Below are 27,175 nucleotides of genomic sequence, written 5' to 3'. Positions count from 1 at the left end.
TATGCCCTCCAAGAAAGGTCGGTGGACCAAAATTCAAAGGACAGATTAGGAAGGAAGAGGTGGCATTTGCTAGATTGCGCCTAGGACATTGTACAAAAGCTCATCATTAGTTCTGGTTGGCAAGCATGTGAATGGCACAGATAGCACAACGAGACAAATATTTCACTGGATGTATAAATATGTAGCATCCGCTTGGTGTTTCCACCAAATATGGCAGTGAAAGGAGGCCCAGCGGCCAGCAGTTGGAGAAGACGGATTTTGGCCTACATTCTGCAAATGTCATTGATTAAACATTGGATATCAATAGTTTTCTGTTCACAAAACTAGAATATGTTATGAACATAGTTGACGAAGTTTTGTAGACTTTAGCTTATGCCAAAGTATATATTTTTTATTTTAAATGCGTTATTTAGGAGTGCAAAGGCGAATTGAACTATTGAACACGCGTATTTCACAGACAAGGTGTTCCCTAACGGAAATATGCAGATGTCTGCTAGAACGGGCCAATAAAATCCAAGCACTAACGAGATCTTATTGGCCCGTTCCTGCTTGCCTTTGCCCACCTCCTTGATTGTTCTGCCCACAAGGACTAAATTGTTACCATTGGAAACGACAGGCTGTGGTCTATCTTGGTTTAGTTTTAAAACATGTCTGTTAATGTGTCGTTATAATGTTGTAAGTATTTTGAAGTGACTGAAAGATTGAAGTGAAGGGTCACTGAGGTCGGACGAGATTTTGAAGATGGGCCTATTTGAAGAGTAGGGCTATTTTTTTATTTTCTCAGAAGTACTGAGTTAGGTAGGAGGATTTAGAAATGTGGCGCTAATGTTGTAAATCGTAATTAGACCCACAAACTCCAGCACAGTAGGTGTCGGCATGCACCTTAAACGTATGTTTGCGGACCGCCCATTGCACCATAGAAAAAGAAGGTCTGACAAACATTTTACGTTACCTTATGAAGCAGTCAAAGGAAGTCATAGCTATCGGTCTGTTTTCTGTGTAAGGACTGCTAGCTACAGTGCAGTCTCATGTTTACCCCTGCTGTGAGGAGAACGAGACAATTGTTATGTAATTTTTTACAATTTTATCTCTTGCACCTAGCGTAGCTTGCTAGCTGTCATCACTTTTTTTTATCAGTGTTGGTTTGTTGTTAGCTATCTAAGCTAGTTAACGTTAGATGTCTTTATGTAACGTTACCAATCTTCATATCGTTAACTTTTCAGCTTACTAACGTTAGCTCTCTCTAGCTCTAGCTAACTCTCTCTAGCCAAGATAGCTAACGAGTGGTAACTCGTTAGCTATCTTGCTAGTTATCTTTAGATGTCTTTACGTAACGTTACCAAGCTAGTTAAATCTCCATATCGTTAACTTTTCAGTTGACTAACGTTAGCTCTCTAGCTAAATATGGACTAACAGTTAGTGGTAACAACTCCTTGTGACAACTTTATTAGTTAGCTACTAAGCTAGGTGCGTTTTTAGCAACGCTAGTATTTAACTTACGAACTAGTTGTTTGACCCCCTGAAATTTACTATGTGGATTGTGTATATAGTTGATCATTGTGCAGGGGGAATATGGAACATGTACCGTGGGTCTTGCAGTTCCTCCGGGAGGTCAGTTCCTTACTGCTTACCTCAAGTCAAAGTCCCCCACAATGTCTTGCTTTTTGGTGCCGTTTATGGCGCACTTGCAGGACTGTTATTTTGACATGAGGGTAAGCGGAGAGGAAGTGGGTCTACAACTGACCCATGTTTGGAAAGTTTAATTAATGTTCTATTATATGCTTTTTCTCAACTTCCCCCCCATCATAAGGACCGACCTTACGGACATTTGGCAGAGTAAGTTGAAATTACATTTTTATTTAACGAATGGCTTCCGGCTATGGAACGCCGTTTGGGTATTTGCGTATCAAACAATATACACGTCAAAAAATATATGCACGTCAACACTATTTGACTCGTCAAATAACACAATTCTATTATAGAAGGTTGTGTGTACTGAATTTGCACGTGCAGGCCAAGCGCCACCACTGTCAAAGCTGTACAAAAATACGCCTGTAAACAAGTACACCATCCACGAACGATGTGTTTACTACCGTGTTGGTAATAAGTAATTATTTGTTCGACCGAATGGGATAACGTCTGTGTGAGAATTTTTAAATAAGATAAGGATCCAACGAACATGATCAATGTTTGCAAGTATATTTGATAATGATGTTATTAGAAACTTCTGGGGTAGCTAGCTTTAGCTTGGTACCTAGCTTCCACAATGCAACCAGCTTGAAAACAATGACCAGTAGAAACTGCAGTCATTATACATGTTCTTAGCAATGATGTAGGAATCCATGTGAGTAAGTGTTAGCTAGGTTGTCACTTGTTGTTCTATTAAAATCGAACTTCAGTTCATGAAAATAACTAGCTAGCCAGCTACTTAACCTTGTTGCCCAAAGCTAACGTTATAAACAGCCAGCTAGCTGAATTTGGCTAGTGAGGCTTGACCAGACCGGGTTACTGTGTTGTGAAGTTAGCCACAATAGTGGAATTTGCTTTTCACCTTCAAAATAAGTCCCCTTTTGAAAGTGACGCAGAAGGTTACAATTGGTGGAATCATGCCTAATTTAGACAAAACAATGTTAAACAAGGTTGTAATGTGGAGCAATGAAATGGTTTATCAGTCTTCGGTGACACCCACAGAACACAACTGAAGAGTTGACGCAAATATTAGCATCATAGCTGTTATTAAATTAAAGGTTAAATAAAAAGTAAAACATATACAACAAAAAATGCAGGACTTTGACTGTGGGAAATTACCTCCCCGAGTATTGACATTTAATATTGCACTGTACCGCCTTACCCCCTCAGAGTAATCAGACTCCAAAACATCCACATTGAATTGTTTTTCCTCTGGAATAGTGTTCAATACACATAGTAGGTTGACTGGTACAATAAATGTGGCTCAATTCAGTGGTTTCGGAGTCCCGCAATAAAAACTACAACGTTAATGTTCTCTGGTTGTCACTGAATAGACTGATAACCCATGTCATTGACCCACAATCCATAGGTAAGGATGTACAGTTAAATAAGTATGCCCTCAATGGAATTTGAAAGTCTACATCTAGTGTGATTTCAGATTGTCAAATTAACAATTTGTCTTGTTTTAATTGATATAACATTCCAACCTCGTTTAGCACGATCTTTTCCATTATGGCATGATACCACTATTTGTATTCAATTGTATCACTTTTAATGAGATTTATTTAGAAGTGAACTGCAAATTCCACTATTGTGGCTAGCTTCACATAGGTGGGTCGGACCACCATTAATCAAATAAGAACTGTCTTATAAATTAGGAGTATTTTAGATGACACCCAGCTAGATAACTATAGCTACTGAAACAGATTGTGGTTTTGCTATGTTTTTGAGGAAGAACATTGTTTGCATCCATCAGCTAGCTAGCTTTTTTTTTATGACCAGCACTGTCCAGAGTTTAGGAAGTGTCTGCATTCTTGCCGCAGGTGCAAGAGACAACTTTACCAGCATCATAGCATTCGTATCATTGTGACAATTAAAATACAAATTATGTGACGTATTCAGGGCCTGATTAGTCAACAAGCTTATATGACGAGTCAAATAGTGTTATTTGATGTATTTTTTTGACACGTAAAGACCCGAACGTTGTAATATTAGCATTTCTCAAAGTATCTATCAGTTACCTAATATTAGCAAGCTAACTACCTTGCCTAGCTTGCCTTGTAAACATAATGCAGTGAAGTAGCTAGCAAACCAACCTGGTCTCAGCATTTCATATGATTCTGTACGTAAATCCGGGACGTCATACTAAATTAACTGTTACATTTCAAATTGTATGTATTATTTTGTGAATGTTTATCACATTTCATATTATGTTCCAAATTTGCAAAATGTACAATATGTTGTACATTTGCAAAACATATGTCACAAATTCTAGCTAGGTGGCTATGGTTAGCCGATATTAGCTAGAGATAAGGGTTAGCTAACATGCTAAGTAGTTGCAAAGTATCTTAAAAGTAGCTAATAAAATGCTAAAATTGTCTGTGAGATTCTAACTTGCAAGACGTTACTGTTCTATGCCCACCTACCCGACCAACCACCCAGTAACCATTTGTCTTATGTTATATTTGGTATGGTTATATTTGGTATGGTTACATATCAAACTAATTTGAGTGTCCCGGATTTACATTTACTATGTCTCGTCTATAAGAACAGGCTGAGCTAACAGATGGCTTGCCACAGAGTGTATTCAGAAAGTATTTAGAACCCTTGACTTATTTCACGTTACAGACTTATTCTAAAATGGATTAAATAGTCTGCCGATCCGATCACATCTACACAAGTATTCAGTACTTTGTTGAAGCACCTTCTGGCAGCGATTACAGCCTTGATTCTTCTTGGGTATGACACTACAACCTTGGCACACCTGAATTTTGGGAGTTTCTACCATTCCGCTCTGCATATCCTCTGTCAGATTGGATGGGGAGTGTCACTGCTCAGCTATTTTCAGGTCTCTCCAGAGATGTTAGAACGAGTTCAAGTCTGGGCACTGGCTGGGCCACCCAAGGACATTGAGATTGTGTGTTCTATGTGTTCCGGAGTTCTAAATTGAGCAGCTGCTGAAAAATGAGCTCCTGTATATATTGAGATTTAAATGGTTTTTTAGAGTGAAGTACATCAAAAAAATCAAGAGAAAACTGCAAGACTCAATAGAAGACAAAACAAGGAACAAACCAAAAAGACAGGCTTTTGAAAAATTAACTATTTTTCATAAAATTGTACAGTTATCTTAGCTATCTGAATTGCTAGCAGAATTGTTTACTTGTTGCTAAGCAGTTGCTAGGGACTCTCCTGGAAGAAGCTAGCTAGCTTACAAAGAATAACAACAAAAAATATCTAGTTAACAGAAGAAAGGAAGACAAAATAAGGACAAAAGAAGGACAGAAGAAAAAGGAAAAGAAAGAGGACAACATAGTGAAACAGTCAGCACTTCTATTGCAACTTGTATTTCGTCGTCCTAACGTAGTCTACACTGCTATCTGCCCAGCAGCTAGCCAGCTAGCATACGTCCACCGTCTACCGAATAGCAGCACTGTAAAAACTATTACACTCAACTGAACGACTTGATTAGTGTAGTGTTAGCTAGCTACATAGTTGTCTTTGCTGTCTTCGTATCCAAGATAATTGTGTAGTTTAGAGCGTGTAGTCTTAGAGTGATTATCTTAATTTACTGAGGTTAGCTAGCCAGCTATTTGTCGTCCTTAACGTAGGAGACACTGCTAGCTAGCCAACAGCTAGCCAACGTCTACTGAATAGAACTTCCGCACTCAACAACCCGGTCGCATTCCGCTTCGCTCCACAGGTAGTATCACATTTTTTCATTTCATTTCATTACAGCACAACGGTTTGATTTGTTTGATCGTAGCTAGCTACATAACTAGCTACATAGCCGTCTGTGTATCAAAGATAATTGTTGTCGTTCTTTTAACGCAACGTAACGTAATCAACACTGCTAGCTAGCCAGCTAGCCCACGAATAGCAGCACTGTAGAAACTATTACACTCAACGGAACAACTTGATTAGTGTAGTGTCAACAACGCAGCCACTGCCAGCTAGCCTACAAAGTCAACAACGCAGCCACTGCCAGCTAGCCTACTTCAGCAGTACTGTATCATTTTAATCATTTTAGTCAATAAGATTCTTGCTACGTAAGCTTAACTTTCTGAACATTTGAGACGTGTAGTCCACTTGTCATTCCAATCTCCTTGCATTAGCGTAGCCTCTTCTGTAGCCTGTCAACTATGTGTCTGTCTATCCCTGTTCTCTCCTCTCTGCACAGACCATACAAACGCTCCACACCGCGTGGCCGCTGCCACCCTAATCTGGTGATCCCAGCGCGCACGACCCACGTGGAGTTCCAGGTCTCCGGTAGCCTCTGGAACTGCCGATCTGCAGCCAACAAGGCAGAGTTCATCTCAGCCTATGCCTCCCTCCAGTCCCTCGACTTCTTGGCACTGACAGAAACATGGATCACCACAGATAACACTGCTACTCCTACTGCTCTCTCTTCGTCCGCCCACGTGTTCTCGCACACCCCGAGAGCTTCTGGTCAGCGGGGTGGTGGCATCGGGATCCTTATCTCTCCCAAGTGGTCATTCTCTCTTTCTCCCCTTACCCATCTGTCTATCGCCTCCTTTGAATTTCATGCTGTCACAGTTACCAGCCCTTTCAAGCTTAACATCCTTATCATTTATCGCCCTCCAGGTCCCCTCGGAGAGTTCATCAATGAGCTTGATGCCTTGATAAGCTCCTTTCCTGAGGATGGCTCACCTCTCACAGTTCTGGGCGACTTTAACCTCCCCACGTCTACCTTTGACTCATTCCTCTCTGCCTCCTTCTTTCCACTCCTCTCCTCTTTTGACCTCACCCTCTCACCTTCCCCCCTACTCACAAGGCAGGCAATACGCTCGACCTCATCTTTACTAGATGCTGTTTTTCCACTAACCTCATTGCAACTCCCCTCCAAGTCTCCGACCACTACCTTGTATCCTTTTCCCTCTCGCTCTCATCCAACACTTCCCACACTGCCCCTACTCGGATGGTATCGCGCCTTCCCAACCTTCGCTCTCTCTCCCCCCGCTACTCTCTCCTCTTCCATTCTATCATCTCTTCCCTCTGCTCAAACCTTCTCCAACCTATCTCCTGATTCTGCCTCCTCAACCCTCCTCTCTTCCCTTTCTGCATCCTTTGACTCTCTATGTCCCCTATCTTCCAGGCCGGCTCGGTCCTCCCCTCCCGCTCCGTGGCTTGACGACTCATTGCGAGCTCACAGAACAGGGCTCCGGGCAGCCGAGCGGAAATGGAGGAAAACTCGCCTCCCTGCGGACCTGGCATCCTTTCACTCCCTCCTCTCTACATTTTCCTCCTCTGTCTCTGCTGCTAAAGCCACTTTCTACCACTCTAAATTCCAAGCATCTGCCTCTAACCCTAGGAAGCTCTTTGCCACCTTCTCCTCCCTCCTGAATCCTCCTCCCCCCCCCCCTCCTCCCTCTCTGCAGATGACTTCGTCAACCATTTTGAAAAGAAGGTCGACGACATCCGATCCTCGTTTGCTAAGTCAAACGACACCGCTGGTTCTGCTCACAGTGCCCTACCCTGTGCTCTGACCTCTTTCTCCCCTCTCTCTCCAGATGAAATCTCGCGTCTTGTGACGGCCGGCCGCCCAACAACCTGCCCGCTTGACCCTATCCCCTCCTCTCTTCTCCAGACCATTTCCGGAGACCTTCTCCCTTACCTCACCTCGCTCATCAACTTATCCCTGACCGCTGGCTACGTCCCTTCCGTCTTCAAGAGAGCGAGAGTTGCACCCCTTCTGAAAAAACCTACACTCGATCCCTCCGATGTCAACAACTACAGACCAGTATCCCTTCTTTCTTTTCTCTCAAACTCTTGAACGTGCCGTCCTTGGTCAGCTCTCCCGCTATCTCTCTCAGAATGACCTTCTTGATCCAAATCAGTCAGGTTTCAAGACTAGTCATTCAACTGAGACTGCTCTTCTCTGTATCACGGAGGCGCTCCGCACCGCTAAAGCTAACTCTCTCTCCTCTGCTCTCATCCTTCTAGACCTATCGGCTGCCTTCGATACTGTGAACCATCAGATACTCCTCTCCACCCTCTCAGAGTTGGGCATCTCCGGCGTGGCCCACGCTTGGATTGCGTCCTACCTGACAGGTCGCTCCTACCAGGTGGCGTGGCGAGAATCTGTCTCCTCACCATGCGCTCTCACCACTGGTGTCCCCCAGGGCTCTGTTCTAGGCCCTCTCCTATTCTCGCTATACACCAAGTCACTTGGCTCCGTCATAACCTCACATGGTCTCTCCTATCATTGCTATGCAGACGACACACAATTAATCTTCTCCTTTCCCCCTTCTGATGACCAGGTGGCGAATCGCATCTCTGCATGTCTGGCAGGCATATCAGTGTGGATAACGGATCACCACCTCAAGCTGAACTTCGGCAAGACGGAGCTGCTCTTCCTCCCGGGGAAGGACTGCCCGTTCCATGATCTCGCCATCACGGTTGACAACTCCATTGTGTCCTCCTCCCAGAGCGCTAAGAACCTTGGCGTGATCCTGGACAACACCCTGTCGTTCTCAACTAACATCAAGGCGGTGGCCCGTTCCTGTAGGTTCATGCTCTACAACATCCGCAGAGTACGACCCTGCCTCACACAGGAAGCGGCACAGGTCCTAATCCAGGCACTTGTCATCTCCCGTCTGGATTACTGCAACTCGCTGTTGGCTGGGCTCCCTGCCTGTGCCATTAAACCCCTACAACTCATCCAGAACGCCGCAGCCCGTCTGGTGTTCAACCTTCCCAAGTTCTCTCACGTCACCCCGCTCCTCCGCTCTCTCCACTGGCTTCCAGTTGAAGCTTGCATCCGCTACAAGACCATGGTGCTTGCCTACGGAGCTGTGAGGGGAACGGCACCTCAGTACCTCCAGGCTCTGATCAGGCCCTACACCCAAATAAGGGCACTGCGTTCATCCACCTCTGGCCTGCTCGCCTCCCTACCATTGAGGAAGTACAGTTCCCGCTCAGCCCAGTCAAAACTGTTCGCTGCTCTGGCTCCCCAATGGTGGAACAAACTCCCTCACGACGCCAGGACAGCGGAGTCAATCACCACCTTCCGGAGACACCTGAAACCCCACCTCTTTAAGGAATACCTAGGATAGGATAAAGTAATCCTTCTCACCCCCCTTAAAATATGTAGATGCACTATTGTAAAGTGGCTGTTCCACTGGATGTCATAAGGTGAATGCACCAATTTGTAAGTCGCTCTGGATAAGAGCGTCTGCTAAATGACTTAAATGTAAATGTTAAATGTTAAATGTCCTGAAACCACTTCTGCATTGTCTTGGCTGTGTGCTTAGGGTCGTTGTCCTGTTGGAAGATGAACCTTTGCCCCAGTCTGAGGTCCTGAGCGCTCTGGAGCAGGTTTTCATTAAGACCTCTGTACTTCACCTCTCTGACCAAGGCCCTTCTCCCCCGATTGCTCAGTTTGGCCGGGTCGGCCAGCTGTGAGAAGAGTCTTGGTGGTTACAAACTTCTTCCATTTTAAGAATGATGGAGGTCAATGTGTTCTTGGGGACCTTCAATGCTGCAGACATTTTTTGATACCCTTCCTCAGATCTGTGCCTCGACACAATCCTGTCTCGGAACTCTATAGACAATTCCTTTGACCTCATGGCTTGGTTTTTTCTCTGAAATACACTCAACTGTTGGCCCTTATCTAGACAGGTGTGTGCTTTTCCAAATCATGTACAATCAATTGAATTTACCATCTCAAGGATGATCAATGGAAACAAGATGCAACTGCGGTCAATTTTGAGGGTATACTGCGGTCAGTATTCAGGGTCTGAATACTTACAGTTCCAATCAAAAACGCATATGGAATCATGTTGTAACCAAGAAAGTGTTAAACAAATCAAAATATATTTTATATTTGAGATTCTTCAAAGTAGCCACCCTTTGCCTTGATGTCAGCTTTGCACACTCTTGGCATTCTCTCAACCAGCTTCACCTGGAATGCTTTTCCAACTGTCTTGAAGGAGTTTCCACATATACTGAGCACCTGTTGGCTGCTTTTCCTAAACTCTGCGGTCCAACTCATCCCAAACCATCTCAATTGGGTTGAGGTCGGGTGATTGTGGAGAACAGGTCATCTCATGCAGCACTCCATCACTCTCCTTCTTGGTCAAGTAGCCCTTACACAACCTGGAGTCAAATGATATTCCCGCTAAGTGCAAACCAGATGGGATTACATATTGCTGCAAATCAAATTTATTTATATAGCCCTTTGTACATCAGCTGATATCTCAAAGTGCTGTATAGAAACCCAGCCTAAAACCCCAAACAGCAAACAATGCAGGTGTAAAAGCACGGTGGCTAGGAAAAACTCCTTAGAAAGGCCAAAACCTAGGAAGAAACCTAGAGAGGAACCAGGCTATGTGGGGTGGCCAGTCCTCTTCTGGCTGTGCCGGGTGGAGATTATAACAGAACGTGGCCAAGATGTTCAAATGTTCATAAATGACCAGCATGGTCGAATAATAGAAGGCAGAACAGTTGAAACTGGAGCAGCAGCATGGCCAGGTGGACTGGGGACAGCAAGGAGTCATCATGTCAGGTAGTCCTGGGACATGGTCCTAGGGCTCAGGTCCTCCGAGAGAGAGAAAGAAAGAGAGAAGGAGAGAATTAGAGAACGCACACTTAGATTCACACAGGACACCGAATAGGACAGGAGAAGTACTCCAGATATAACAAACTGACCCTAGCCCCCCGACACAAACTACTGCAGCATAAATACTGGAGGCTGAGACAGGAGGGGTCAGGAGACACTGTGGCCCCATCCGAGGACCCCCGGACAGGGCCAAACAGGAAGGATAACCCCACCCACTTTGCCAAAGCACAGCACCCACACCACTAGAGGGATATCTTCAACCACCAACTTACCATCCTGAGACAAGGCCGAGTATAGCCCACAAAGATCTCCGCCACGGCACAACCCAAGGGGGGGGGGGGCGCCAACCAAGACAGGCTGACCACAACAGTGAATCAACCCACCCAGGTGACGCACCCCCCCCCAGGGACGCCATGAGAGAGCCCCAGCAAGCCAGTGACTCAGCCCCCGTAATGGGGTTAGAGGCAGAGAATCCCAGAATGCAGAATGCTATGATAGCCATGCTGGTTAAGTTTCCCTTCAATTCAAAATAAATCACTGACAATGTCACCAGCAAAGCACCACCACCTCCATGCAGTGGGAACCACACATGCAGAGATCATCCGTTCACCTACCCTGCGTCACAGGCACGGCGGTTGGAACAAAAAATCTCACATTTGGACTCAACAGACCAAAGCACAGATTTCCACCAGTCTAATGTTAATTGCTTGAGTTTCTTGGCCCTAGCAAGTCTCTTATTGCTGTCCTTTAGTAGTGGTTTATTTGAATCAGTTTTACCGCGAAGGCCTGTTCCACACAGTCTCCAGTTGATGTTGAGATGTGTCTGTTACTTGAGCTCTGAAGCATTTATTTAGGCTGCAATTTCTGAGGCTGGTAACTATTGAACGTATCCTCTATAGCAGAGGTAACTCTGGGTCTTCCTGTCCTGTGGCGGTCTTCATGAGAGCCAGTTTGATCATAGCGCTTGATGGTTTTTGCGACTGCACTTGAAGAAACTTTCAAAGTTCTTGAAATGTTCTGCCTTGACTGACATTAATATCTTCAAGTAATGACGCTGTCGTTTCTCTATGCTTATTTGAGCTGTTCTTGCCATAATATGGCCTTGGTCTTTTACCAAATAGGGCTATCTTCTGTATTCCACCTCTACCTTGTTACAACACATCTGATTATTTCAAATGCATTAAGATGGAAACAAATTCCAGAAATGTAATTTTATCAAGGCACACCTCTTAATTGAGATGCATTCCAGGTGACTACCTCATGAAGCTGTTTGAGAGAATGCCAAGAGTGCAAGTCTGTCATCAAGGCAAAGGGTGGCTACTTTGAAGAATCTCAAAAATAAAATATATTTGGATGTGTTTAACACTTTTGGTTACTACATGATTCCATATGTTAGTTAATAGTTGATGTTTTCACTATTATTCTACAAAGTGGAAAATGTTAAATAAAAGAAATACCTTGAATTGAGTAGGTGTGTCAACCTTTGACTGGTACTGTATGTAAATAAGGTCTTCATTTTTATTAATGTCTAAACTTTCGCTTTGGCATTATGGGATAGTGTGTTTAGATTGCTGAAACATTTTAATTGGTTAAAGTTTAGAATAAGGCTGTAAAATAACAAAGGGTCTGAATAGTTTGCGACTGCACTGTAGGTTTGCCAGTCGTGAATGCTGCATATAGACTAGCTATTTGCTTATCTAGCTAAGTAAACTTTAATAATCAACTCGTTTCAGGCATACCACAGATGACCTAAGACATGGACATAAGGAGAAACATGTTTGATGCTTTCAAGGATCAAATATGGGAAGGTAGCAAGTCATTTTTTAAACTTTGCATCTAATTTTCTCATTATAATCATATTAATGTACCTGCTAGCAATGATATTGTCATATCATTTATACTGACTCTTCTCTATTCCATATCCTCTCAATGAAGAGTTGGGACCTCTGAACCCAAACTGGTTTGAAGAGCTCACTGCTAAAGCTTCCAGTCGGGATTGGGGTGATACAGAGAAAGATAATCCCAGTACTGCAATATCTTGTGGACAAGATGGCAGTTTCAGAACACCATTGGGGAAATGTCCCCTTGATGGTGATATGTTCTCTACCCCAAAGATTTTCAGGCAGAGAAGACCACAGTCTCCTGAGACGTTGATAGAAGATGCAGTGTTTTTTCCTGATCAAGGTAGAGAAATATTTGTTTGCACTGTTTATAATAAACTATTCTAAATTTCATCATTGACGTACCATAGCCCAAAATGTACTGTTAAGGATTGTTGGCAAGCCTACTCCTTTCACATCCAAGGACCTACACTACTGTTCAAAAGTTTGGGATCACTTAGAAATGTCCTTGTTTTTTAATTTGAAAGAAAAGCATAACAATTGTCAATTTTAAAATAACATCATATTGATCATAAATACAGTGTAGACATTGTTACATTACATTGTTAAAATTGTAAATGACTATTGTAGCTAGAAACACCTTTTTTAAATGTTTTTTTAATTTTTTTATATCTAAATAGGTGTACAGAGGCCCATTATCAGCAACCATCACTCACTTCCAATGGCACGTTGTGTTAGCTAATTAAAAGGCTAATTGATCATTAGAAAACCCTTTTGCAATTGTTAGCACAGCTGTAAACTGTTGTCCTGATTTGAAGAAGCAATACAACTATTGAGATGCAACTTACATCTTGATGTTGGTCACACAGAAAACATTGGTGAAGTGAAATGAAAATAACTTATTTAAAAAATAGAAAAGTGATGCATGCATATGTAATCACCCTTTTGCTATGAAGCCCCTAAATACGATCTGGTGCAACCAATTACTTCCAGAAGTCACATAATTATTTAGATTGCACACAGGTGGACTTTATTTTAGTGTCACATGATCTCAGTTTACATTGTTGAAGTCGGAAGTTTACATACACATTAGCCAAATACATTTAAACTCAGTTTTTCACCATTCCTGACATTTAATCAGTTAGGATCACCACTTTATTTTAAGAATGTGAAATGTCAGAATAATAGAGTGATTTCTTTCAGCTTTTATTTCTTTCATCACATTCCCAGTGGGTCTGAAGTTTACATACTTAATTAGTATTTGGTAGCATTGCCTTTAAATTGTTTAACTTGGGTCAAATGTTTCGGGTAGCCTTCCACAAGCTTCCCACAATATGTTGGGTGAATTTTGGCCCATTCCTCCTGACAGCTGGTGTAACTGAGTCATGTTTGTAGGCCTCCTTGCTCACACACGCCTTTTCAGTTCTGCCCACAAATTTTCTATAGGATTGAGGTCAGAGCTTTGTGATGGCCACTCCAATACCTTGACTTTGTTGTCCTTAAGCCATTATGCAACAACGTTGGAAGTATGCTTGTGGTCATTGTCCATTTGGAAGACCCATTTGCAACCAAACTTTAACTTCCTGACTGATGTCTTGAGATGTTACGTCAATATATCCACTTAATTTCCTGCCTCATGATGCCATCTATTTTGTGAAGTGCACCGGTCCCTCCTGCAGCCAAGCACCCCCACAACATGATGCTGCCACCCCCGTGCTTCACGGTTGGGATGGTGTTCTTCGGCTTGCAAGCCTCCCCCTTTTTCCTCCAAACATAACGATGGCATAATGGCCAAACAGTTCTATTTTTGTTTCATCAGACTAGAGGACATTTCTCCAAAAAGTACAATCTTTGTCCCCATGTGCAGTTGCAAACCGTAGTCTGGCTTTTTCATGGTGGTTTTGGAGCAGTAGCTTCTTCCTTGCTTAGCGGCCTTTCAGGTTATGTCGATGTAGGACTCGTTTGACTGTGGATATAGATACTTTTGTACCTGTTTCCTCCAGCATCTTCACCAGGTCCTTTGCTGTTGTTCTGGGATTGATTGCGCTTTTTGCACCAAAGTACGTTTATCTCTAGGAGACAGAACATGTCTCCTTCCTGAGCGGTATGATGGCTGCGTGGTCCCATGCTGTTTATACATGCGTACTATTGTTTGTACAGATGAACGTGGGAGCAATTTCCAAACGCCTGAAGGTACCAAGGATGAGCCAGACTTGTGGAGGTCTACAAAAAATATTTTCTCCTGAGGTCTTGGCTGATTTATTTTTGGAATATTCCATGATGTCAATCAAAGAGACACTGAGTTTGAAAGTTGGCCTTGAAATACAGCCACAGGTATACTTCCAATTGACTCAAATCAAAGGCTTCTAAAGCCATGACATTTTCTGGAATTTTCCAAGCTGTTTAAACTTAATCTATGTAAACGTCTGACCCACTGTAATTGTGATGCAGTAAAATAATCTGTCTAAACAATTGTTGGAAAAATTACTTGTCATGCACAAAGTAGATGTCCTAACCGAGTTGCCAAAACTCTAGTTTGTTAACAAGAAATTTGTGGAGTGGTTGAAAGACGAGTTTTATTGACTCCAACCTAAGTGTATGTAAACTTCTGACTTCAACTGTAGATAATTTGAACTGATGGGCGCCTCTGTTCCGTAAAGCTTTAATATGGAAATATTCCTTTGTGGGAATCTTGTTAAAAAGGTGTCGTAATTTTACAATTTCTTTCATGAAAATAAATGAAAGTGAAGTTCCAAAAGTTTCCAAAACCGCAAGTGAGGATCTTAAACGTGTGGACAGAGCGTCAGAACAGTTGTACAAATTCCTACTCCGTCATAAGTTCTTTAACTGAGAACCCTTCTTTGGTGAATGAGTGCTAGACCTACCTCTAACCAGTTAGCCTATCTCCTTTTTCCTGATTTTCTATGTTATCCCTGATTACGTGGCTGCGGAATGTGTGCACTGGTATTTTCCATTTTGCTGCTCAGGAACCTCTGCAACTGAAAAAATGGACACAAGCCCATGCTTATTTGGAAAATCAATAGACAGGTGAGAATGTCTGTCTCTTTTGTGCAGATACGTTGGCTTTTCACAAATGTGCTCATCTAAAAGTATACCTTGCTTTGCTAATGCCTGGATCCTGATATTCTGACCACCTGCTCAGAATGTGATGGTTGACATCAGTGGTTCTATTTTCAGCGGGACCCCCAGTAAATCCTATAGAACAAGGCTGCATGGAGACAGTTTTGGTACGCTGACTAGTGACTTTTCAGTGTTGATCGATGTTGATATTTATTATATTGGTATTTATTGTTTTGATTTAAAATTTGCACAACTTCCTTTTACAGGGCTGCTTGACACACCGAAACACTCTACGGTAGGTGCAGCTGTTCTTGGGAAATCTTTTTAAAACCAAACTAGTGTTGTAAAAGTTCCAATAAACTTTTTTTTAATTAAGATCTTTTTATTTCAGCAGGCACACTCTACCAAACGTATATCTGAAAGTCTTGGTGCACAGTTAGACCCTGATATGTCCTGGACCAGTTCTCTCAATACACCTGTCATGTCGCCCACCATAATTTTGAGTAAGTGTGATCCTGTATGAATTTGGGGTTTTATTATAATGGGAGTTTTACATTGGTTGTCTAAAATGGCATGTCCTCACCCTTGCAGCTAAAAGTGAGGAGCATAGTCTTATGTGCCCAGTAAGAATTGCTACGGAAGAGCAGGTTATGGTGAGTATTCCATACAATCCTAGAAAAACTCATGGCAGGTTAAGGATAAACAGATTTTTCTTCCTCTAAAGATGTCTAATGCTATTGACTTGCTGTAATTTTAAAAACTAAATTGGATAAATAGTACAATATTGCTCCAGTACATTGGTGTCCCCTTGATTACACTTGGATACTCTACCCATGCTCAAGGCATTTGTGTATCAGACTTGTAGAGAAGGATTTGTCTGCCCTCATATAGTTTGTGCGAAAGCTTTTCCCTTCGGCCAAGGAGTCTAGAAGCACAATGCTGTCACCAGAACAGAATGATAGACCTCTCTGTCAACACAATGGTGAGTATTTGTTGACTGGTAACTACAGTAGTAAATATTGTAGAAGTTACTCTGCACAATAACACTGTGTAACAGATACAAGTACTGATTATTTCTCTGATATACCAACAGGACTGGATTCCCACTTGCCTGGTGTGATTGACATCTCCCCTGGCTTTCAAGACACGTTACCTGGTGACAGTGGCAGCCATTGGAAACAGACTTTACCAGATGCTATTGAAGACGGAGAAATCTGCAGCACAATGACCGGTGTCGTAGATGGAGCCGAGGATGTCCTCTCCATATTCTTCAGCAACAAAAGTTTGGCTTTACAACGGGTGAAGACCAACGAGAGAATCAAAAGGAAGCCAAGTGGCGCAACTAAGGAACACGTACCTACTTCTACAATGGAACATGACAAAGTATCCAGTGAGAGAGCAGGAGAATACCAACACACCAGGGAAACCTCTGAGCCTCTTGAGTCCAGGACAGACATGAAGTCTGGGGATTTGGTGACTTCTCAGTGGATTCCAATAAATGTACCTGACTTTTCAGGCTATGATATGGATTCATTTCACCATGAGGGGTCTTCCTCTACTAAACACATAATTCCACAAGGTGGCAAAGGTGAAACATTCCGTGATTTCACTGGAAGCCAGCAGGAAGCCACTGTCCAGGTGGAGTCTGCTCTTTCCAGAAGAACATTACCCTGCACCAGCCAGCCAGAGGGATCTCAATTGACAGGGTCTGTAGTCGAAAGCTCTCTAGAACACACCTTTCCCAGGAAAACAAGGACATTTGTTTACTGTGTCCAAAATCCACTTCTGTCAGTGCAAGAGAAATATGTTACTCAGATGTTACCTGCATCACCTGGAACTGCTCCCAGAGGTAAGATTGTAATGATGTTTTTTAATCTCATTCCATTTATTGTATTGATTTCTTTCATTCAATGAAACAATTTCACTGATATATATTTATACATATTGATATATATGCTTTTATTCTCTTCCATCATGTTAGGTGAAAATCAGAACATGAAACAAAGTAAAACCGTACCAGATGAAGCTGAGTTTAATAATCTTAACAAAACTGCCTTGGATGGGAAAAAGCCGCTAGTTCAGAAAAGTGCAGCTGAAGAAAATATTGTTTCACAAGCACCAAGCAAAGACCCTGATCTTGATATGTCACAGCTTTGCAGGGTATTTGCGCAAGATTTTAGTCAAGTAATTGACTACAGTCAACCATGCAGCAAAAGAGCAGATGCTATTAAAAATGGCTTCTCTGCATCAGCTTGTCTCTCAGCAATGAGACTAAGGAACAGAAAACTGTTGAATAGACTAGAATGGGGTCAGAAACCTGAACATTTTAACTCTGGCATCAGTGATGAAATGCATATTCCTGGTTCTCAGTTTAGCAACTCTGCAAACACATCTAGAATGAAGAGTACAGTGTGTGATAGCGGCTTCCCCTCCTCCACCCTTTCTGATGTCACACAAACAGAATCATCCAACGTTCACCCTAGCTCTGAAAAAAGTTATGGAAATCAATCATCTAGAGGGTTTAAAACGGGTAACAACTGGATTATCTCTTTGCCTCCAGAAGCAATAAAGAAAGCAAAAGCATCATTAGATTACTTAATTGAGGAAAATATGACTGATGTTGTTACTGCTGCCAGTGAAGTGAAACCTGTGTTGTCATGTGTGACAGGAAGCCGACTGTCCACAGAAGTGAAGTTCATTAGTCCACTCAACATTGCCAAAAGGTCAAAGCAAGCCAGCGTAAAATTGAATGGTCAAGTTCATGTTCCGACCCATCAGAGCATCAATGTTTCGGTTTTCTCACACCCTGGGTCTGGTTTCAAAATGGCCTCCAATAAGAAGATACATTTTTTTTCAGCAAATCTGGAGAAAGACGAGGATCTGTTTAAGGAGATTGAGGATGAAATACCTGCAGTCAATATTCCTGAGATAAGCCTTCCTGAGGAAGATAACATGTCATGTGGATTGGAGCTTGTTGATGGATCTCATTTACCACCTCTACTCTATACACGCCAGAGGTCTGTTAATAGCCAAGGTCCATTGACAGCCTCACAGAGAGCTGATGTTTCAGAATTGTGCAGTCTCTTAGAAGCTGCAGACAGCCAATTTGAGTTCACACAGTTTAAACCAGCAAAGCTGAACTTCTATGTTCCAGATGGTAGCCCCCCTCGTCAATCTGAGAAAGAATTGGATCCCGACTTTCTCACAGGCATAGATTTCGATGACAGTTTCGACTCTGATGTTGAGAAGCAATCTGTGAAGATGGTCACCCCTGACAAAAAGACAACTATTTCTCATTGCAAGGAAATTTGCCAAGTAACCACCAAAATTAAATCTAGTGGGGCATCATCCAGCAATTCAACAGAGAAATCCAAAGAACATGTTATCCACAGAAGAGTACTTTACATTCCCAGTTATAGCTCTAAAAACATAGCTGAGCATTCCTTTGGTTTGTTGACAAAATCTACAAACAAGAGCCATTTACTCGATATGGATACGAACACCAGTGGAATGGAGTGTGAACGCAAAAATCTCCCCAAGTTGGATGTGGGTTTTAAAACTGCTGGCGGAAATGCTATGATAGTTTCAGAGAAGTGTCTGAGCAAAGCAAGGGCCTTGTTTGCAGATTTTGAGGAAAAAAACTGTGCACCCAAGTGTGCAGTAAAAAATACGGAACAAGTTGAAATTTCACCTGTTCAATATAGAGGCGAAGTTGACACAAATGTTGATTCAAATGTGACACATTTTCATGGCCCTGAAAAGAAAGTAGATCTGAAGGAACTACATGATGAATACATTGACAAGATTAAAGTGGACTTTACACATTCTCACACACATGGGGATGGTGGTTTCCAGACAGCCAGTGGTAAAGGAGTGACAATCTCGGCAAAGGCCCTTCAAAAAACCAATGCAGTCTTCAAAGACTGTGACGCTATGGAAAGTTCAGGTTGTGCATCAGAAAAGCTGAGCAAAACAAGTGTTGTATCAGAGACTGGCAGCAATAATTTTGAGAGAAACAATTGTGGCTTCAGCACTGCTCGAGGGAAGAGACTTGATGTTTCTGAAAAATCTCTACTGACTCTCCTGAATGACTGTGATGAATTGGAAAATTCTAAGCCAGGGAAAATCCCCAGCTTGAATGCAAAGATACCAAGTCAGAATATTCAGCAGAAAAGTTACTGTGATTTTAAGAAACCCAGTATTAAAGCAGCCTCCATATCAGCAAGGATCCCTTTTACAGCAAAAACTCCATTTGATAGTGGCATGTCACATGATGTTCTAGGGGCAAAGAGCAAAATGCTTGAACCAGAAAATTCTCAAACCCATGCTAAAGATCCTTTGAAAAATGGATGTGGGTTCAGCACTGCCAGTGGTAAAATAGTGTCTGTGTCAGAAGGGGCGCTATTGAAAGCACAGGCTCTTTTGAGTGAATGTAATGTAGATGGAGAGGAACTTTCTAAATCAAAGAAAAAGATTAGAGTAGATCTTCATAACCCAACACAGAAGCACAGTGGATTTAAGACTGCTGGTGTCAAAGAAGTTACCGTATCACCTAAGGCCCATAAGCAAGCACAGGCTCTTTTCAACAACTGTGATTTCAATATGGTCAGCTTAATCAGTGCTGAAGCAAAGCAAGGGAATATAGACATAAAGTCTGCTGATGGTCTGATGAACAATCCAGGGAAAAGCTATTGTGCCTTCATGACAGCTGGTGGAGAGAATGTGCATGTATCTGAAAAAGGTATTTTGAAGGCGAAGAGCATTCTGAATGAAAACCTTGATAACTGCACAGACTCAAATGCCATTGAGGAGGCTTGGTTTTCAGATGGTAGATTTTTGTTACTCACTGAAGATGGTACAGGTGTCAAAAAAGGAGCAAGGAACAAATCAAATTATTCTGACCTCAACGGGGATGAAAAGAGCTGTGATTTCAGCACTGCCGGTGGGAAGACTGTGCATATGTCCGATGGAGCACTCCAGAAAGCAAAGTCTATTTTGAACGAATGTGATGTAATTGAAAATCCACAACCTGAGAATGGCCACAACTTGCATCTGGAAAAGATTCCAACAAAGGAAACGCATGAAATCTCTCATGGTAGTGCAGCCAGTGGGAAAGGGGTGTTTATTTCAGAAAAGGCTCTTCAGCATGTGAAGTCTGTGTACGTTCTGGGTGAGACTGGTAATGCAAAATATTCAGTTGGCAGTAATCCAGTCGGAAGCCATTTTGGTTTTAGCACAGCCAGTAGTAAAGGACTGTCTGTTTCAGAGAAGGCACTTCAAGAAGCGTGTGATGATACCTTTGCCAGGGATACTGACCCTCACGAAAGATCTGAAGAAAATAGGCCACTGAAGGTCCCTTCTCCCCATATTAATGTTCAGCGTGTGCCGGTCAAAGCAGTTCGACTGGAGGACCGCGAAGTGATCCAGACCATTGTTGGAATGGAATGTAAGTCTTTGTCTGTAGAATGTCAAGCGGAGTCTTCCTTGTTAAATTTTGAATCCCTTGGATTCAGTGGCTGCTCTGTGACCCAGAGGAGGTACTTTGCCCAGGAGGCCATGGATTGTACCAAGGCTCTTTTAGAGGACGAAGACTTGACCGATCATTGTCCTGGAACACCAATCCAAGCTAAACCCATGTCCTGCAAGGGGGGTTTTGAGATGAGAAGTGGAATTTGGAAAAGGTCGGCAGAGGATTTAGGGATGACAGGTAAGATATACAGTAGCAGTCAAAAGTTTGGAAACACTTACTCATTCAAGGGTTAGTTTATTTTTATTTTTAATTACATTGTAGAATAATACTGACTACATCAAAACTATGAAATACCACATGGAATCATGTAGTAACTAAAAAAAGTGTTAATTAAATCAAAATATATTTTAGATACTTAATTAAAAGTAGGGTTCGTTCCTTGTCAATCATTGGCTCATTTGTGAAATTAGCCTTCAGACTATCTTTTAATTAAATCATTCTAAAACCTTTATTAATGCAATTGCAGACATAAGTTAACAACAGGAACATAGCATGCATGTTTCCGAGTAAGTTCTGCAAAATAGAAAGCGGTCCGAGTTTTATTATTCCTACAGTCATATATCTTAGTGATGTCACTGCCTACGTCATTACCTTCTACTCATGAGACCAAAACTATGCCTACACAGCTATATAAACAAGTTTTAGTGTTATCTAAAAGCTCTGCAGTAAATGTCCACTCCCCAAGTTGATTTATAGTGGAATGTCTGACTAGTCGCTTATCTCTTAACTTGTTATGGTATAGGGGATGGTTGCGTCCCACTTTTTTTTTTAAATGGGAGAATGCAGCGCGGCAAATTCAAAAAATGATATAAAAATCACATGTAACATACTCAATTAAAGCTACACTCGTTGTGAATCCAGCCAACATGTCAGATTTTAAAAAGGCTTTTCGGCGAAAGCATAAGAAGCTATTATCTGATGACAGCACAATGTCAACCAAGAGAGTAGCATATTTCAACCCTGCAGGCGCTACACAACGCTGAAATAAAATACAAAACATGCATTTACCTTTGACGAGCTTCTTTTGTTGGCACTCCACTATGTCCCATAAACATCACAATTGGACCTTTTTGTTCGATTAATTCAGTCTATATATATCCAAATGTCCATTTATTTGACGCGTTTGATCCAGGAAAAACTTTGCCAAAATATTTGAAACTACTTTTGCAATACAACTTTAGGTATTTTTAAACGTTAATAATCGATCAAATTGTAGACTGCGCAATCTGTTTTCAATACAGGAAGTAAACAAACCATGCTCCTTTTTACGTCTTACGCAACTCTCGATAGTGTAACGTTGATGTGCTTCTTCTTCATTGCACAAATGAATAACCTTAACCAAATTCCAAAGACTGGTGACATCCAGTGGAAGCGGTAGGAACTGAAAACAGGTTCCTAAGAAATATCCCATGGCAATGACAACTCAGTGAACAGTCAGAGGCAGCAAAAAAAAAATCTGAACAGTCCTCGGGGTTTTGCCTGCTACATAAGTTCTGTTATACTCAGACATGATTCAAACAGGTTTAGAAACTTCAGTGTTTTCTATACATATCTTATATTCCTGGCATGAGTAGCAGGAAGTTGAAATTGGGCACGCTATTTATCCAAAAGTGAAAATGCTGCCTCCTATACCTTAACAACTCCCCTGCAGCGTTCTGTCTCAGTCTCGAATTTCTCAGACAGTTTCTTAATAAGTGGCAGAGATTAGAAAAGCTTGTGGATCAATATTAAACCTTTATAATGAATATATATAAAATCTGTAGTCTAGGACCCTATAAATGTAAGGAGGGAGGGGTCTTATAACCCCTCTCCTTCTATTAATACAACATAAGCATAATCAATTATTATAATGGATCAAACATTTGGTACAGCCCCTATCATGTTCCCAAGGTGAACCCGACAGTAGCCACCCCTTGCCTTGATGACAGCTTTGCACACTCTTGGCATTCTCACAACCAGCTTCACCTGCAATGCTTTTCCAACAATCTTGAAAGAGTTCCCACGTGCTGAGCTCTTGTTAGCTGCTTGTCCTTCACTCTGCAGTCCAACTCATCCCAAACCATCTCAATTGGGTTGAAATTGGGTGATTGTGGAGATCAGGTCATCTGATGCAGCATTTCATCACTCTCCTTCTTGGTCAAATAGCCCTTACACAGCCTGGAGGTGTGTTGGGTCCTTGTCCTGTTGAAAAACAAATGATAGTCCCACTAAGCGCAAACCAGATGGGATGGTCTATCACTGCAGAATGCTGTGGTAGCCATACTTATTAAGTGTTCCTTTAATTCTAAATAAATCACTGCCCGTGTCACCAGCAAAACACCATCACAACACCACCTCCATGCTTCACGGTGGGAACCAAATGTGCGGAGATCATCGGTTCACCTACTCGGCGTCTCACAAAGACACGGTGATTGGAACCAAACATCTCAAATTTGGACTCCTCTGACCAAAGGACAGATTTCCACTGGTCTGTCTTGCTCGTGTTTCTTAGCCCAAGCAAGTCTCTCCTTATTATTGGTGTCCTTTAGTAGTGGTTTCTCTGCAGCGATTCGACCATGAAGGCCTGATCCACGCAGTCTTCTCTGAACAGTTGATGTTGTCTCTGTTACTTAAACTCTGAAGCATTTATTTGGGCTGCAATTTCTGAGGCTGGTAACACTATTGAACTTATCCTGTGCAGTAGAGTTTGGGTCTTCCATTCCTGTGGCGGTCCTCATGAGAGCCAGTTTCATCATAGTGGTTGATGGGTGTTTGCGACTGCACTTTCAAAGTTCTTGAAATTTTCCGTATAGACTGACCTTCATGTCTTAAAGTAATGATGGACTGTCGTTTCTGTTTGCTTATTTGAGCTGTTCTTGCCATAATATGGACTTGGTCTTTTACCAAGTAGGGCTATTTTCCGTATACCACCTCTAGCTTGTCACAACCCAACTGATTGGCTCAAACGCATTAAGAAAACAAATTCCACAAATGTACTTTTATCAAGGCACACCTGTTAATTGAAATGCATTCCATGTGACTACCTCGTGAAGCTGTTTGAGAGAATGCCAAGAGTGCAATGCTATCAAGGCAAAGGGTGGCTATTTTGAAGAATCTAAAATATCTAAATATTTGGATTTGTTTAAACACTTTTTTGTTAACCACATGATTCCATATTTGTTATTTCATAGTTAGGATGTCATCTATTATTCTACAATGTAAAAAATAAACTAAAAACCCTTGCATGCGTAGGTGTGTCAACTTTTAACTGGGAGTGTGTGTGTGTGTGTGTGTGTGTGTGTGTGTGTGTGTGTGTGTGTGTGTGTGTGTGTGTGTGTGTGTGTGTGTGTGTGTGTGTGTGTGTGTACACTGTATCTATCAGATCTAAAATAACAAAAATGTGATCAGATATTGTAATTGGGAGGAGCCTAGAGGAGTATTGTTAGACATAACTTTTTACTTGCATATATATACAGGTTTGTGTGTTTACCAATCTAATATTGTTTTGAAGAAAATTATTTACAGCATTGTCCTTTATGTGATATTATATTCAATAGACCAGCCTCCTCTGAAAAGAAAACTCTTGACCAAATTCGACAGAACTGTGGATTGTATTCGACGGTCAAAACTCACTCCAGCTAAAAGCAGTTCAGATGGTAAGACAGTTGACCTTTTCTAAGTAACGAATTATCAAGTAACACAATTCCCTGTACAATGAAAATGAACATTGACAAGATGGTTCATCAATGCATATTTGATTGTTTCAGGTATATTTAAAGACAGGAGAGTATTCAAATATAATGTGGCTCTTCAACCTAATGTCACGAGGCCATATCGGTAGGTAATCAATTTTAAACAAAGGTATTTCTGAACTAGAGTACAGTACCTGTGTGTATTTGTTGTTTTCACGTAGTTCAAACAACATGTATTTTGAAATTATTTATCAAATAAAATGCATTCATTCATTCACCTAGCATGAAATCTGTGTCATATTCTCATCACCTATGTTTGTCTTTCCAGCGCTAATCAGAGATGTGTAGACACAAGGCTGAATAAGCCCGAGCCACAGAAGACGACGTCAGATCCAACTGCCGAAGACCGTAAACCAGTTAGCTCCAAGACAGCTGTATTTGTCCCCCCATTCCGGAAGAATGTCAAGCTTGAGCCACAGGGGAGCAGTGGTCTTCAGGACAAGACTAGAGCGCCTGGTGTGTTTGTTTCCCCATTTCGAAAAAACAACCGCTTAACCAGGGAGGGTTCCTTTAAGCCTTCAGAAGATAATTATTCTCCCTTCATCTCTGAAATTTATACCAAGACCACATCTGTTCCACTTCCTGAGTACAACCCCATCACTGACACTGGTAGTGATAACGCAAAGGAGTCCATTAAGGACCCACAAAATATTGACAAAACGGACCGAGGTGATGATTGTGGCCATTGCCTCCCTGTCACCCTAGGAGGAGAGGATGCCACTGCAGAGGAGTCTATTGCAGGTCAGCTAGCCCCTGATGCCACCGGTACCCTTCTAAATGTTGTTTATGGTACAAATATAATAATTTATCTTGCCTTTTTATCATCTTTGGGATATTGTAAACAATATTATTAGTTTCAACATGGTGTGACAACACGTGAAAAATTATGCTGATCAATTCACTGGCTTGGGACTAAATGTGTGTACTGAATCAGAACATGTATTTATCCGAAAGTAATTAACAAGAAGGCATTTGAATCGGGACTGATAAATTGTAACCGATGTGCACTTATTAGGAGTCGACTTAATGTCAAAAAATAATGTGTGTGTGTTCAGATGCAGAGTGCTTGCAGCTTGCCCGAGACATGCAGGACATGAGGATCAGGAAGAAGAAGCGGCAGACCATTAGACCTCTCCCTGGCAGCCTGTACCTGGCCAAGACATCTGGGGTGGCCAGGCTGAACCTCAGGGAGGCTGTTGGAGGTTGGCACCCTGTACAACACACACACAAACAGGTACTGTAAATAACACACACAAACATACTTTTTTTTGCCACTCTATGTGAACCCGTTGGAATGATCTGGATTTCTGCGTAAATTGGTCATAACATTTTGATCTGATCTTCATCTAAGTCACAACAGACAAACAGTCTTAAACTAATAACACACAAATTATTGTGTTTGTTTCTTGTCTTTATTGAATACATAATTTAAACATTCACAGTGGAGGTTGGGGAAAGTATGTGAACCCTCAGGCTAATGACTTCTCCAAAAGCTAATTGGAGTCAGGAGTCCGCTAACCTGGAGTCCAATCATTGAGACGAGATTGGAGATGTTGGTTAGAGCTGCCCTGCCCTATAAAAAAACACTCAAAACATTTGTTTGCTATTCACAGAAAGCATTACCTGATGTGAACCATGCCTCGACAAAACCGATATCAGAAGACCCAAGATTAAGAATTTTGGACTTGCATAAAGCTGGAAACGGTTACAAAAGTATCTCTAACAGCCTTGATGTTCATCAGTCCATGGTAAGACGAATTGTCTAGCACTCTTGCTACTCTCCATAGGAGTGGCCGTCCTGCAAAGATGACTGCAAGAGGACTGCGCAGAATGCTCAATGAGAATAAGAAGTGTCAGCTAAAGACTTACAGAAATCTGTGGAACATGCTAACATCTCTTTTGACGAGTCTACGATACGTAAAAAACACTAAACAAGAATAGTGTTCATGGCAGGACACCACGTAAGAAGCCACTGCTGTCCAAAAAATAACATTGCTACATGTCTGAAGTTCGCAAAAGATCATCTTTATGTTTCACAGCGCTACTGGCAAAATATTCTGTGAACAGATGAAACTACATTTGAGTTTGTTTGGAAGGAACACACACCACTGTGTGGAGAATAAAAGGTACAGCACACCAACATCAAAATCTCATCCCAACTATAAAGTATAGTGAAGTGAGCAACATGGTTTGGAGCTGCTTTGCTGGCTCAGGGCCTGGACAGCTTGCTATCATAAACTTGGGAATTAATTTCTCTGTTGACCAAGACATTTTGCAGGAGAATGTTGGGCTATCTGTCCTCCAGTTGAAGCTCAACAGATGTTGGGTGACTCAACAGGACAACGACCCAAAAACAGAAGTAAATCAACAACAGAATGGCTTCAACATAAGAAAATATGCCTTCTGGAGTGGCCCAGTCTGAGTCCTGACCTCAACCTGATTGGGGCATGACCTCGAGAGCAGTTCACACCAGACATCAGAAGAATGTTGCTGAACTGAAACAGTTTTGTAAAGAGGAATGGTCCAAAATTCCTCCTGACCGTGTAGGTCTGATCCGCAATTACAGAAAACATTTGGTTGAGGTTATTGCTGCCAGAGGAGGGTCAACCAGTTATTAAATCCAAGGGTTCACATACTTTTTCCACCCAGCACTGTGAATGTTTACACATTGTGTTCAATAAAGACATAAACACATATAATTGTATGTGTTATTAGTTTAAGCAGA

At 41.9% G+C, this 27,175-nt stretch overlaps 1 protein-coding gene across 7 annotated transcripts in view; it reads left to right on the top strand.

Annotated features, from left to right (window-relative positions):
• The first annotated feature begins 963 nt into the window (after positions 1-963).
• Positions 964-27,175, top strand: part of brca2 (BRCA2 DNA repair associated) — a 37,683-nt gene continuing 11,471 nt past the window's right edge. Inside the window, exons 1-16 of one of the 7 annotated variants that reach the window (XM_046297861.1) lie at positions 964-1,068; positions 1,811-1,836; positions 12,001-12,075; positions 12,203-12,451; positions 15,096-15,156; positions 15,307-15,356; positions 15,456-15,484; positions 15,581-15,692; positions 15,781-15,842; positions 16,081-16,171; positions 16,283-17,038; positions 17,171-20,896; positions 24,256-24,354; positions 24,466-24,535; positions 24,719-25,239; positions 25,506-25,684. In XM_046297861.1, coding sequence (XP_046153817.1) covers positions 12,024-12,075; positions 12,203-12,451; positions 15,096-15,156; positions 15,307-15,356; positions 15,456-15,484; positions 15,581-15,692; positions 15,781-15,842; positions 16,081-16,171; positions 16,283-17,038; positions 17,171-20,896; positions 24,256-24,354; positions 24,466-24,535; positions 24,719-25,239; positions 25,506-25,684 — 6,057 coding nt within the window. In that variant the 5' untranslated portion in view covers positions 964-1,068; positions 1,811-1,836; positions 12,001-12,023. The other 6 variants (XM_046297867.1, XM_046297866.1, XM_046297863.1 and 3 more) reach the window with 6 other exon arrangements.

This window comes from Oncorhynchus gorbuscha, linkage group LG14 (assembly GCF_021184085.1).
Source record: "Oncorhynchus gorbuscha isolate QuinsamMale2020 ecotype Even-year linkage group LG14, OgorEven_v1.0, whole genome shotgun sequence".
NCBI lineage: Eukaryota > Metazoa > Chordata > Actinopteri > Salmoniformes > Salmonidae > Oncorhynchus > Oncorhynchus gorbuscha.
Note: the sequence above shows the minus strand (reverse complement) of the source record. Positions and strands in the feature narration are given on the sequence as shown.